We start from the raw sequence: 13,966 nt of genomic DNA, 5'->3' as shown, positions 1-13,966 counted from the left end.
GCGCGTCCTTTCACTAAACTAGTCACTTAGTAACATAAATAATATAGTAGTATTTCCTTAGCTTCCTTGAATACATTGTACCTTAGAAAAAAATTTTGAATAAATCGTTTCAACGTAGGAAAATTGAAGACGTGTGTTAAGAATTTTTTGTATATCAAAGGTCAATGTTGAGAAGCTTACATAATTGAGATATCTATTTCGAGATTCTACAGTTTCACTGAAAATAATTTTTTAACAACTTAAATCTCAAAAAAATTAAATTCTTCTCGAATGAGAGTAGTGACCCTAAAATCTAACACAAGATTTTACCACCGGTTGACTTTATCACAGTTTTAAATTAAAAATAATGCAAGGAAGCATTCTCAATAAAGTTCTGCCTTATATGGCTCTCCAATATGGTTATTGTTATTTGCATTCTTCTCTCGCAACCGTTTTATGGACACTCACTCTAAATTTTTTCTAACAATAATTGTGTTCAATAGGCACCACTAAGATCCACTTCACACTGAGACCCATAAAGGAATGACTTAAGCTATGAATAAGTATATCCTTATGAGAAATTTGCAGCTTCTTTGACTAAGTTAGGTTAGGTTATACTGGCCGGCTGTCCCGCCATACATAGACCTATTGGTTCTTAGTAATCCCAGCTGGAGGTTTAGTTTGATTTGAGGTGAACTATTCGTCATATAGGACGTCAATGCTTTTTGCGAACTTTAAGAGAGACTTGATCGGCATCCTTGATTCGGCTGTCAGCCTTTTCGGAAATGTCATTGTATATCGTTTTTAGTGACTTCCGTATTTCCTGTACTTGTCCGGTAGCCAGTCGGATGACACTTTTGGCAATCTCATCAGATATTTCGTTTCCCGGAATTATTTTGTTCCCTGAAACCCAGTATATATGCATCCGCATTATCTACTGCTTCCCTGCTTCTAACAACATTCTCTGACGTAATGCGATGTGAGAGTATTGCCTTAACTGCCGCTTGGCTATCGATGTATATATTTATACCTTTTATGTTGTTTTCTGCGTTGTTAGCTACTTAAGTCACTTTTTTCACCGTAAAGACTTCCGTCTGGAAGATACTGCAGTATTGTGGATCCTTAAGGGATCGCTTGAGATCCAGCTTCTAGTAATAGATACTGGCTCCCACCTTATTAATAATATTTCATCCTTATGTATAGATTGAGCTATGCCCGAAGTTCCTTTGAAGAATTCCCCTAACGCCGCCAATTTCACAGCTGGTTATGCTCATGGTTTTCCGCTGCAATGTCGATTAGTGGTGGGTTGGTTGGCGGGTTTGATCCTCAATTGTTAACTCAACCCCGTTGAGCCTCGGCGGTTTCCAGGTCGGGATTTTGTACCTCCTTGTTAAGAGTACCATATTCATCTCATCGGCATTTACCTCTAAACATTTTCTCTGACAAATTACGGTATTTTAATCGACGATATATTTGTTTAGCTCTATCGGTGAACTTTTGATATACTTTTCAATCATATACAGAGCTTCTTAAGTAGCTTAGTGGTAGACTTGTCGACCATTATACTAATCTTAGAGCCTACCCTTTTTTTACACAATAATTTATTGAGTATTGATATCCAATTAACTGTAAACTAACACTTTAAACGTTTGTAAACAACCAGTTTAATAATTGCATCGGGGAAATCCAACATCATCGTGTAATAGAATTTATCTGATCACCAAATGTATAAATATACATAATTAACCACAAAAGCTGGTAGAACAACATGAAAATCACCACATACGACAAAGAATTGATTGCAAAAGGAAAAGAACAACAAGAAAATAAGTGAATGGTTGACAACAAGAGCACCAACGAAGACAGCAGAGTCAGCATTGTCAGCCGCAGCAGAAGAAGTAGGAAGTGATTAAGTCCATGTTAAGGAACCCACCAAACCACTTCCCCACTACAAAGCACACAACCAGCTTTAGCTGGATAGTTCAAATATTATGTAAGAATGTTTGGCAAACATGTTATGCAACCAGGAAGAGATTCATAGTACAAATAGATAAATATGAAAAGTTTCATAACCCTTTTCGGGAAAAAATAAGGCTGAATTCGATGAAGGTAATATCAAGGCTGGGATAACAAGAAGTTAGGAAATATTTGAAAGAAGCTGGATAAACTGTGCAATGTTCAAGAAATATCAATATTTGCTTAGTTTTTTATTTATGAAGCTGATATTTTCATGACTTCAGAGGATAAAGTATACACCGTAATAATCATAGTTTAAGTAGAAAAGAACATGCAGTACTCTGTTTAAAAAAATAAAGAGTTTGAGAATTCAACTTTATGACCCCGCTTTAGCTTTTCCAAAAACCCGAACAGTGAGGAAGCTAAAACCTAAGGTAAACTCTATGGGTAGCTGATAGCCTCCATTTTTTCAAGATTTCACAAAAACAGAGAATCAATAAAACCGTAGCAAGAAAAATAAATCTGCAACCAAGCAAAACCAACAATTCATGTGTCATCCTGCTTATAAGACACCTACTTATATACTATACAAATGTATGTATGTATGTATGACAGGGCATATTCTTAAGCGCACAAGATCACTTCTTGGATGAGCTGGTGCCGCAGAGCTTTTCATTTGCGTCCGAGTCGCCCAACCAGCTGGAGGTCTTGCGCTTGCAAACGGCAACCAAACGTCTTAGCAACACACACATACACCTTTTACTACAGACACTCGTGAGGGCAATGTGCAAATTCACCAACCGTCTCTTTGTCTTCACGCTGCTGGCGCTGGTGACGCTGATGGCGCCTGTGTATGCAGCGGCTATGCGTGCGCAACACAAAAGCGCTGCAGATCCGAAATTTTTGGATCTTCTGTCGAACGAGGACAACAATAACTACAATCTGCATTACGATCAGCGGCAGAAGGGTGAAGAGAATTTGCATGTGCGCATGAATGGGTTCTTTATCGAAATGCCTGATGATGAAGATAAAGATACGGCCGACGAATTGCAGGAATTACGTAAGTAGAGATGTTCAATTATATTAGTTAATATTGTTTAATTATAACGTAAATTTCTGAAGTATATTATGCCATACTCTTTGGTGGGAGCGAAGAAATGTTTAAGCATTTGATCGAAAACAAAAAAGGCACCACACCAACACCCGCCAGCTTGGCCTTGAGTGAGTTTGGGCTTTTAAATGAGAACAAATTGGACGCGGAATCACATTCTATTGGTCAGCAGAGTGATGAATCGGAAGCAGCAAGCAAACATAAGGCAGAAGGCCGAAATGTGAACCCCGTTAAGGGCAGTGATTTGGTGGCCAATAATCGGGAGCCAGAGACGAAGCGCGTGGGATTGATGTGAGTAATTTTGAAAATGTCTTACACAAGGGATTGAGAACTACACTGATTCTATTCGCTAAAATGTGCTTTGATTATTTTTTGTAGCACAAAACTACACTTTAACACTTTGCTGAGTTTGCTTAAGCGAATGCAACGCAACTGATTCTTGGACACCGCTTTACATCTCCACAATACCGCTAGTATATAAAAAAAAGTTTAAAACATGAACTGAATTTTTCATTATACATATCGGATATATTTACAAAAAGATAATGTAGCTATATGCGAATGTAAAAGGGAAGAGCAAAAGACTGATGTATTAATTTGTAATCATAATTTTTGAAAAATAAAGATAAACATATATATAGCTAAGTACTTAAGTGAAGGTGGGTTTGAGCAAAATTTTATAAGAAAGTACGAAGGTGAGTTGAAATCGAAATTAGGTACATTCGCAAGTCAAAGGAATTTAAAAAATAATTATTGAATATTTTGACTAACCGAATAGACTAACTAAAAGCTAACTAACTAATTGAAACCTAACCAAATTGACCGATATTAGTAATTTTTTATATGGTAGAAGAGGTACGCGCAGTTATGGACCGCTTAAACTTCTCTTCTAGTTAGCTCTCTTTTGCTCTGAAACTTGAAATAGTGGCATCTGAGTAGTAAGTAGGCGTGGTTGGGATCTTATTTTTTATATATTATATCATAACGATGATTTTAGTTTGTGAAAAAACGGCTTTAGTCGCATGTTGTGTTGTTGCACCAGAATTTAATCGATGCATCTAAATTCCTCTATTAGGTTAATCGCTCCACAGTTAGACGCACAGCCAGGCAGGCATTCCTGAATGCTTCTCTTTATTCCGCAATACAGACATCCCAAACAACACGTTTCAAAAATACAAAAATACTCATACAACAGCGAATGTGTTCATCATGTGCATCGGTCCTATTCAGACTTAGCGAAGCTTGTAATTAGACGCCGTTCACGTTTTTAGGTAGCCAACGATGCAATTTATTATTGTTGGCGGGAGTGTGGGCTTTTGTTGATTGTATTCAATTAGCGAAAACTACACTACTAATTTAGTATACATATACTGAAATGTTGTGCATTTATAAGAGTTTAACCAAATATGGTATATTGGTTTGGACAATGAAAATTAATACAATTGGGTTCAGTTATTAAAATATTGCAAAATATGTAATTAGGGTAGCATACATTTGGGCGCAATAAATTTATTAAGCATGAATACATGTATATACTTGTATATTGCTGTAACTTTAGGGACAGGAACTAATATACTTGTATATTACATAATACTGGTGGGCGGTTGATGTTTGAGCTAGCTTTTCCTGTCTATATTCTGGATATTATCCAGCAAAAGAAGATAGCTTATGGTTTTTTAGCTGACATTCAGTGGTAGAGTTTTACCAAAACCTATCGAGAGGAAACTAATACTGGAGGAAAACTTGAAAATATTAGTTCCACCTTGTAGAAAGCTAGCTAGTATCTCAAATCACAACAATTTTTTTTTTAATTTTGGATTCAATTGTTTCCGTAGCTGATCTTCAGTAGGACCTCCGTTAAAAGATGGCGAGGAAAATGCTTCTGCTTAAAATTATCTCAAATCCATAACCCAAAAAAAATTAATACAATTGATGAACAGATAACGAAGGACTTGTAAAGATTTCAGTTTTTGGATTTTAACAAAAATTTTATTTTTTGTGAACAAATTTTGCTTAAAAGATCCAAATTATTATCAATATTAATTTTTTTGTCAATCATTATCTAAGAAGTTGTAGTGAAAATTTCAAGCGGATCGTTCTAGCCATATGAGAGAATCTTTATTCATCGACTATGAAAATAGCGTTTCGAGAACAACTCGTTTAGAGTTTAAGGAGTCGGTTACACTGAGTTAAAAAATGCTTACAAATATGTACGTCTCTCCGAAACTATATGCCCGATCAGCTTCAAATTTTCGAAGAATATTCTAAAATTTGTGTGAATTCGATATGTATGCTAAAATATTCCATTTTTTGAAATTCCACTTAAATAAACATTGCTTTAACTTACCCAACCCTTGATCACATTATGCCAAAGTTTTCGAAACATTAAGCGCCTGAAAATATGCATTCACTTTCGTTTTATAATAATAATGTTTCATTTGCCGACTAACTTTGAAGGTCGTTTTGTTTGCCTGTGAAAACATTTGCCATTGTTATCATAAATGCCTTCAGCCTATAAGTATATTACATGCCGACAGTTGCTATATTTTGTGCTTTTCCCGCCATGTCTGCAACATTGTCTGGGTGTTGTGTTCACCTTTTACTCTCAATGTGCACTCACACACAGTTTTTGCATGAATACGTATACGTTTGTGTGTATTTATCTCTCTACATTCACATACATATATATGTGTACATGTTTTTATGCCCGAGGGTACTATTTTATTGCTATAAATTTTGGCAAAATGTTTTTACAGGTAAATGAATAACAACAGTTTGCAAGTTCTTGTGGCTACAAATAAACTTTCAATGACAGCCAACTTATGTATCTACAAATGTATGCACATATATATGTATCCATTTATGTATGTTTCTATGTAGTTTATGGCGTATGTGCGAAGCCAGCAAAATGTGTTTTAATGGCACAAAAAACTTTTCAATATACAAAGCTGGGGCAAACTAAATTAAAAGCACTTTGATGTCGAAGTTGTAAAAAAAAATTAATTATTTTTTATATAAGATATTTATTTTATATACTAAATTAAAGAAATTAAATTTTTTCAATTATAAATAGTATATATCTTCGTCTTTACATCCATTGAAATCTTGTATTTCTTCATAATTTTATATTTTTTAATTTTATTTTTATAAACTATAATTCCATTGAGTATAGCAGATTTTATAATCGAAATTGTTTGGATATACAAACTTCGAACACATTTTCTTCGAATGAGTATTCACAGTAACCCTCATGATTCAAGCTATAAATATTTGCAACCCTTGTCATGTCACTTATTCGTAGTAATTCGGAGTTCAAACGGTTACAACTTTTATTATGCAATGTGCTGAAAATAAGGGGTTGTTTATGGGTCAATATTTATATTATTCCCAATTGGTTGCAACCTTTGCTAGTGTCTACTTTGGCTAAGTATCCTTTTCTGGCTTCAGAAAGGATGCTAATTCACAATAGAAGTTAGTGAAATTCGAATTATGGAAGACATATGTATCCTTGAAAAACTTACAAAGTATCAAAGGTTTGTGTACGCAATTAATAAATATAATTCATTTTGTTTTCTGTTTTAGGAGAGAATGTTATTCATTAACATTCAATGCTTTTCTATTTATTAACATTCTCTGGTTTTACTGTTGAGCTTCTTTCTGTTAATTTTAAAAAAATAATTTTTAAACAGAGCACTAACAGAGCATGTAAATAAAATTATGTTATGTTGTATGTTAATTAAATTAGCTTTTAATAATATCAATATAACATTCTTTGATATTTCATCAACATTCTCTATTTTAACATTATTTCCTGTTTCCTTTTCTTCAACAGTCGAGTTTCCAATCTCAATCCTGAATCTACTCTAAATTAGACTTTCTAGCTCTCACTTTGGAAGTATTTGTTTTACATATTCTGACATAAGCGCCACCCTATTGAGTTTTACTCATATTTTATAGCTCTGATTAGTCATCATCATCATCATCATTAGTCAACATTTAAAAAAAAAATGTTCTTAATACTTGGTCAGTCATATTGATGCACTCATGGAATTAACTCGAGTCGGCATTGCGTTTTGGAAGCGAAATGGGAAAAAAATGAAATAAAAACGAAACATTTAATTCACTTGAATTTATTCGCCGAGAATAAAACATGAGATTGTCTGGATGCTTCATCTATTATGATATTCATAGCGAAGATTTTTATTGTTTACACAAACTAGCAATATTTATAGCACTGTAATTTTAATTTGAATTTGTTGAGGGCATAAGTCTCCTTCTGCATCTGAAAGCAGAACGAAATAATTTATCTGATTTTATTCTTTAGATTTATGGTTCTATGCGCTAAATATTTAAAAGGAGTAAAATAAAGTAACAGCACTGGAACCTTGAAGTAAACATGAGTATGTACGTGTGTACACTAGGAGTCTAAATACTAGTAAGTCGACTAACCTGTGAGATTGTGTGCCACCCGCAGACTGTGTGCCAGATAAGAAGCTATCACCTCATTAATTTGAGTAACAAGACAATAGCAGCAACAAAACAATAATAATGGGGCACACAACAAGCAAGAACATGGACAACTTACGCCCTTTAAATATGTATATGAACACGCTAAACTTTGTTGTCTGTGTCGCAGCGGCGTTGCCACACAATTTACTTATAATATTGCAACCGCTAATGTTACTCTCGTGCGCGCCAAGAAACATAAGCAAACAAGCTAATATGCGTATGTATGAACAAGGCTTTGCGCCTAAAAGTATGCAATTTCGCACAGCACTGTTGTATTTGCTGGCTGTTGTAGTGCATAAGTGTATGTCTATGTAGTAGTGAGATTGTTAGCAGCGCTCAGCTAAAGTTGCCGTTAACAAAGCCGCCAAACTTTAAATGGCAACTGACGCGCCTAGAGATATGCTAGCGCGCAATGGCGTTTCTTGCAGATCTAACAACTTGTCGTTGAATTTTTATTTTATGTTTTTCCTAGTCGCCAAACTTTTCAAACTTAAACACTTGGCAGCGCCGGCGTGGTTGTGGCTGCTGGTTTAAACATTTTTCTTGGCTATTTCTTCAGTTTTAATAAATTTTCAGCGCTTACTATAAACTGGAGTTAGTGCATTTATTTTTTCAAACAAATCGCATTCTGCTAATTTATGGCGAGCAGCTAAAGTCTGCTAAGAATTTTGTAAAAGCACATTTCGGCGTACTAAAATGCATTTTAGAAATTCAATTTGCATACTAAGACTCTGCCCGCGCTCAGCGCTTCAAGCGGCGCCGCAGCCGTTGCTCTGTTGCGGCATGTTGTCGCATATGCTGCTTGTTGCAAGCATTTGTGGCATCGTAACTTTGTGGTTTATCCTAGTTCGTTTGCGTTTTCTTTGTACGTATGATTTTTGTTGTTGCTTTTTTATTTACAACTGTCTGATTGCATTGCATTGCATTCTCTCTTGCAATTTGATTTTAAGCCACTTCCCCCTTGAATCGTCGTTAATTTAGTCTTTGTACTCAGCGCTTTACTATCATTTACAAGCTTTTACATTCACACATACATTGAAGCTAAAGTGCGGTATTTTATACCGTTTCTCTCCCACATTCATGTGGCTTGTGGCGCTTTGTTTATGGCATCCGCAGCTCACCGAAAATTACTCAAGTGAATTCAAGAAAAGTGTGTAGGGGAGAGAAAGAGTAAAAACTATGTGCAGTTAACTTCAACATTTCGCTCAAAAGTATATTCGTGACATAAATTTGCAATGCAATTAAGAGAAGACAATCGCTTTCTTCCTTCTTTACTTGATTCCTTGCATTCAAAAGATTTTATTCTTAGTTAAAATTCGTTTTGAGTACTTTTAATTCAGCGAGGAGAAGGAGATTTGCAAATGCTAATAGTTTTTAGGCAATAATCTGTTTAAGTATTTATATTTTATGCATTATATGCTTTTAACGCGATAATTCGATTAATTATGGCAGTGCGCCTGGGAATATGCAATGTTATTGTTAATGCTGGCTTCTTTTTCTTAAGAAGTAGCAATCTGATTACTATTATAATATAATATGTGCGCTTATATAGATTTGGTTTCACTGTCTATATCATATAATCGTTGAGGGTTTGAAAAATTAGGATCACTATTTGTTATATTATATTATATATGGACTAAAATGTCTAAAGATGTCTTTCTAACTGAAACCTTTGCACTTTACATTGCTGCCTTATTAATTTCGGAAACACACTTTTGTATTCCTTGGCGAAGAAAAAACTAAACTGTGAATCACCTAAAATTATGCTTTAAAACATCTTTTCGGAGAAGTTAAATGTATAAGGATATTGATTCCGAAAATATTCTTCAAATGAATCGAACTACCCACGGTTATGATATTTGAGTCGAAATGGGTTGAGTGGAATTCGGTAACTCTTTTTAAAATTTTTTAGGTTATGTTAATTGCGAAGTATTTATTTATTTAGACATATGTTTAACTAAGTGACCAAGGATTATGAGATTATGCAATATATAACATTAAGAGCTAAAAGAAAAATAATAATATATATAATGAAAAACAAAAATGAAAATTAATTTAAACTCTTTTTCCGGTTAGGAAATAAATATTATGTCAAAGAAGAAAAAACGGTATCGTTGACTGTACTGGCGCCATAATACCTTTCACAAGTATATTTCTATTTGCATGAAAGGGTATAAAAACTTCTTAATCTAGATTTTAATCGTTCAGCTTGTGTGGCAGCTATTTGCTATGGTTACCCGATCTGAGTAATTTGTGCGGTATTTATAGTGTTTTCTTGGATAATAATCCATGTTCAAAAATATGTCAAAAACATGATTTTTATCGTGCTGTTTGTATGACAGCTATATGTTATACTGATTCGATATTGGTGGTTCCGACAAAAGGTCAACTTCTTTGAAAAGAAAAAGTTGTGTGCAAAATTTTGGAATTTCTCAAAAACTGAAAGACTAGTTCGCTTATATACAAACAGACAGATGTATATGGCTGAACCAATTCAGCTCGACGCGCTATACATTTGTATATATTGTATATTTTATAGAGTCTCCGACGTTTCTTTCTGGTTGTTACACACTTTGTGTCAAACTTATTGTACCCTGTTAAGGCTATAAATATCCTTCCGAAAGCTCACAACCACACCAATAGAAATTTCTTGCCATATAATGTATGAACAACGATTCGCTTTTATATTAGGATCCTGTATGAATTGTACATAAACTTGATTACCTTTTAATTTTCTGCTCGTACATTTTTTACGACCTTCACTTATCCAGAGCAATGCAAAGAAAGCTAAATAAAAAGACACACACGCGTGTGAGATAATATTCATCTACTTAAGGTAACAAAATTGTCAACATCATGATTGGCAACTGACAATCATTAACTCACCTGCTACTCCACCCACTCCTCCAACCAGCTTTGGCGGGAGCTTTCTAGTGCCAAGGTGAATGAAGCGTGAGCGTTCTTCTTCAAATAAAGTCGGCATAAAAGCAGCGATCAAAATATTAAGATACGCATTTATTATCAATGTGAAAAGCTAAATGTGTTGGCGTTTTGGGAAAACGGAAATTGCCTGACATTAACATTACGATTTGATTTTTTGTCATTTGTTTATATATACATATACAGCATAGACTCTAAGCACCGGTCTTAATCAAATATGTATAAGTATGCCATCACATAAGCTCTCTAAGTGACATATATACTCATCTCGCCCTCATTAATTCAATATTGCAGCATTTAGTTGTTGTTTTATCTTTCATCAGCGCTTTTATGCGCATATTTATTTTGCGATGTAAGCTTTAAGTCTCATTGACATATTTTTTGTTGCACATTATTTCTGTTTATATTTTATCTGACATTTCCTTTCATCTTGTTATTTCGGACATTTATGATTCGCTTTCTTTGTGTTGTACACTGTTGTGTTTTTGAAAGGCAAAGCAGTGATGTGTAAAAGAACGATGTTTCTGGGGCGTGCAAAGTCGCTAGTTTGTTTTATATAGAAAAATGTGAATCTTTAACAAAAATTAGATAAAAATGTACTAAACTAAAATCCCAATAAAGAATACAGAAAAAAGAATAAAGAAAACATTATTTCTAATGCGTTAAAGTTTTTTTCTGCCTAAAATAAATGGATTGACCTTAAGCATAGTCAAACATGGAGAAAGGTCTACGCAAATATTGTGTTCAAAGGAGATCCGTCTGCGGACTTACTTTATAGCTAAATTCTCGAAAATATAATTCTCAAAAGTTGTATTGTTAACTCTTTTGTCATAGCTGTTCTAACTATATTTACGCTAATGCACTGTCTATTGGTTGAAAGCTATATGGCTTAAAGTTTTCCTCCTTAAAAATATAGTGAAAAGAAGAGAATTACATTTATTCCAAAATTACTCGAATGTCGTGAAGTACATGAAGTACATACTATCCATCATCCTCATACGATGTGTGTTCTAAAAAAGTATTTTATTTATCTATATTAATGTTGTCGTCTTCAAGTCCCAGTCAGTAATCCCCATTCGATATTACTTCTTCCAATCGTCGGAGCACTTCTCTCGATTTTTGGAATAGCTTTTAGCTCTTTCAGCGATACGCTTTTAATGTTATCTATGCTTATAAAACGACTTCCCTTTTATGTGCTCTTTATTTTTAGAAATAGGAAAACGTCACACGAAACCATGTCTGGCGAATATGAAGGAGAAAATTTTAATTTTAAAATTTCCGTTATTTTTTGGACACATCTCGTACAAGTACATATACTTACTGTATAGATCTAAATATGGATATGCATAGATGATATGTGACCCCTATAACTACTACCATTTTGGACCGATTTTAGCTTTGAAAAGCATGACTTGTAAAGACTATGCAGCTTAAGGAATTTCAAAGCTTTTTTCACTACTCTTTAAAATGTTTACCAATAGGCATCGGATAGTAACAGATTCGCTACACTGTGGCGAATGCAAATTTAATTATTTTAATATATCAATCACAAACAGTCAATATTCATTAACATATATTTTTTTTACTATTTTGTTGCCACAATAGCATGCAATAACATTTGTATTTTTCCTGAACGTTGCGAATTGAAATTATGTAAACAATACGCTTGAAAAGAGATTGTACGAGTGCCGGAAGGCGGGTGACGATTGTAAATGGTGGCGGTGTAGTATAATACAAACCGATAGAAAATTAAAAAAAAGTTAAACTAAAAAAAAAGACTAAACAAGTAAATAAGTCAGCACGACGACATTTCATAACAAAAATAATAGTTTTATTTTATGCTTACAAAAGGCTTTGCTTTGCATTGTGCCTAAAATTATGCCATGTTTTATAAACAATAGCAGTTATTTACTACGCCCTGAACACGCTATTGGAAAAAGCGTTGCCCAACTGTGAGTTGATTGGGCGCCGAAACTACTACATTACCGTTTTATGCTAGTAAAATCTGCAAAATGCCTAAATGTATGCTTCGTATTTCAAAACAAGTGTGCCTGCTAACTAATTCATTGTTTTTTTTTGCCAAACATTTATTTGCATAAAAAATATTCCTGGAAATTACTGCAAAATGAAATGCGCCGCTACAACAACTGTCGATAATTAATTTTTGCGGATTTTGTGGCTGCCACATGGCCGTCGCGAGTGATTAATGTAAACATTTCAAGCAAGTGAACCCTACTCGACGCGCTGGTCAACATGTCAAGTGTGCATGCTGGCAACACACACGGTTCTTCTCCTGCGTCCGGTATAACCTCACTTGGCTTGGGTAATCGCATATAACGGTACACGTTGGTTGCATAATTATAGGCATGCAATACGCATGTGACCGGCTATTAATGAAGCAGCGACATTGAGTGGGCGGAGTAAATACACCTGCACATATATGTATACTTATGTTTATATAAACTTCATTATCATCGTTTGCTGGCACAGGCAGAGCTTCATTATTAACGGAATCGCCGGTTTTTATGCAACAATATTTGCATGCTGCACGGCAGACAGTCGGCAGACATGGTAATGTTGCACGTAAATCATTCGTTGACATTTCTGATTACAAATGTCAGCACTTTGACACGTCTGGCCTAAGCGCAAATAGGGAACAGAGCACGAGATTTAGAGTTTCGCGGGTGGAGATATTAGAAAACATTTAGCGAAAAATTCCATTGCATACTTATAGGCGGTTAAGAGTGCAGTGTTAATATTTGTTTATAAATATGCATATTTGTTTACCTACTGGCGAATAGTAATGCCACATGTATTATACATTTTGCAAATTTCTAGCATGAATTATAAGAATACTTGGCTGCTTTGTTAGTATGTTTTGCAGCTTTATGCTATTTTTTACTGATTTATTAACATCGCATGTCAACATGCGAATTCCAAGTGGCATTTGTGTTTGATAACAATTATTGAGAGAGAGGAAAAAACATTCTTCAGTTTTCAAATTACAAATTTTTCTATATCGGCGAATGCAGCTTTGAGTTAAAATAGTGTATGCATTCCGTTTTTTCTATAGAAAGGTTAAAAAAAACCAATGTAGAGAAACATTACAAATTAAGATTTGAAAGAATTCGAATCGCAGGATCTTAGCGGCCATTTGGTTGGGCCATTTATTGAAATATGTCCATGTCTAGACGTGAAACATGAGGCGGTACACCGTCTTGTTGGAAATAGAGGCGGACAATTTCGAAGAAATAAATTCATCAAGGAGTGTTATAATGCTCGCTATTGATAGTAACGGCATTTCTTGCCTCATTTTGAAAGAAATAAGGCCCTATGATGCCGCCATACCAAAACCTGCACCACACAAGGATCACCACAAATAGCGATAATTTTGTTTGCTGACGAAGCTATTAAACGAGAAATGGGCCTTATCTGCTTCCTGGGGAAAGCGTTTACAGTAGTCATCGGGAA

General features: G+C 34.6%; 1 protein-coding gene and 1 long non-coding RNA gene across 2 annotated transcripts; one reads left to right on the top strand and one right to left on the bottom strand.

Annotated features, from left to right (window-relative positions):
- The first annotated feature begins 2,621 nt into the window (after positions 1 to 2,621).
- LOC106623180 (uncharacterized) lies at positions 2,622 to 3,699 on the top strand. Its single transcript, XM_014242600.3, has 3 exons — positions 2,622 to 2,995; positions 3,058 to 3,337; positions 3,425 to 3,699. Exons 1-3 carry the CDS (start codon positions 2,719 to 2,721, stop codon positions 3,480 to 3,482), a joined length of 615 nt encoding a protein of 204 aa, XP_014098075.1. The 5' UTR covers positions 2,622 to 2,718; the 3' UTR covers positions 3,483 to 3,699.
- Positions 3,700 to 7,207: 3,508 nt separating this feature from the next.
- Positions 7,208 to 10,588, bottom strand: LOC138856011 (uncharacterized). Its single transcript, XR_011395166.1, has 3 exons — positions 10,442 to 10,588; positions 10,280 to 10,342; positions 7,208 to 7,328 (listed from the first exon to the last, which is right to left on the bottom strand). It is a non-coding gene; the product is annotated as an uncharacterized lncRNA (long non-coding RNA).
- Positions 10,589 to 13,966: the final 3,378 nt, after the last annotated feature.

Source organism: Bactrocera oleae, chromosome 3, assembly GCF_042242935.1.
Source record: "Bactrocera oleae isolate idBacOlea1 chromosome 3, idBacOlea1, whole genome shotgun sequence".
Lineage (NCBI taxonomy): Eukaryota > Metazoa > Arthropoda > Insecta > Diptera > Tephritidae > Bactrocera > Bactrocera oleae.
The sequence above is the reverse complement of the archived record's forward strand: the minus strand, read 5'-3'. Positions and strand labels throughout refer to the sequence as shown.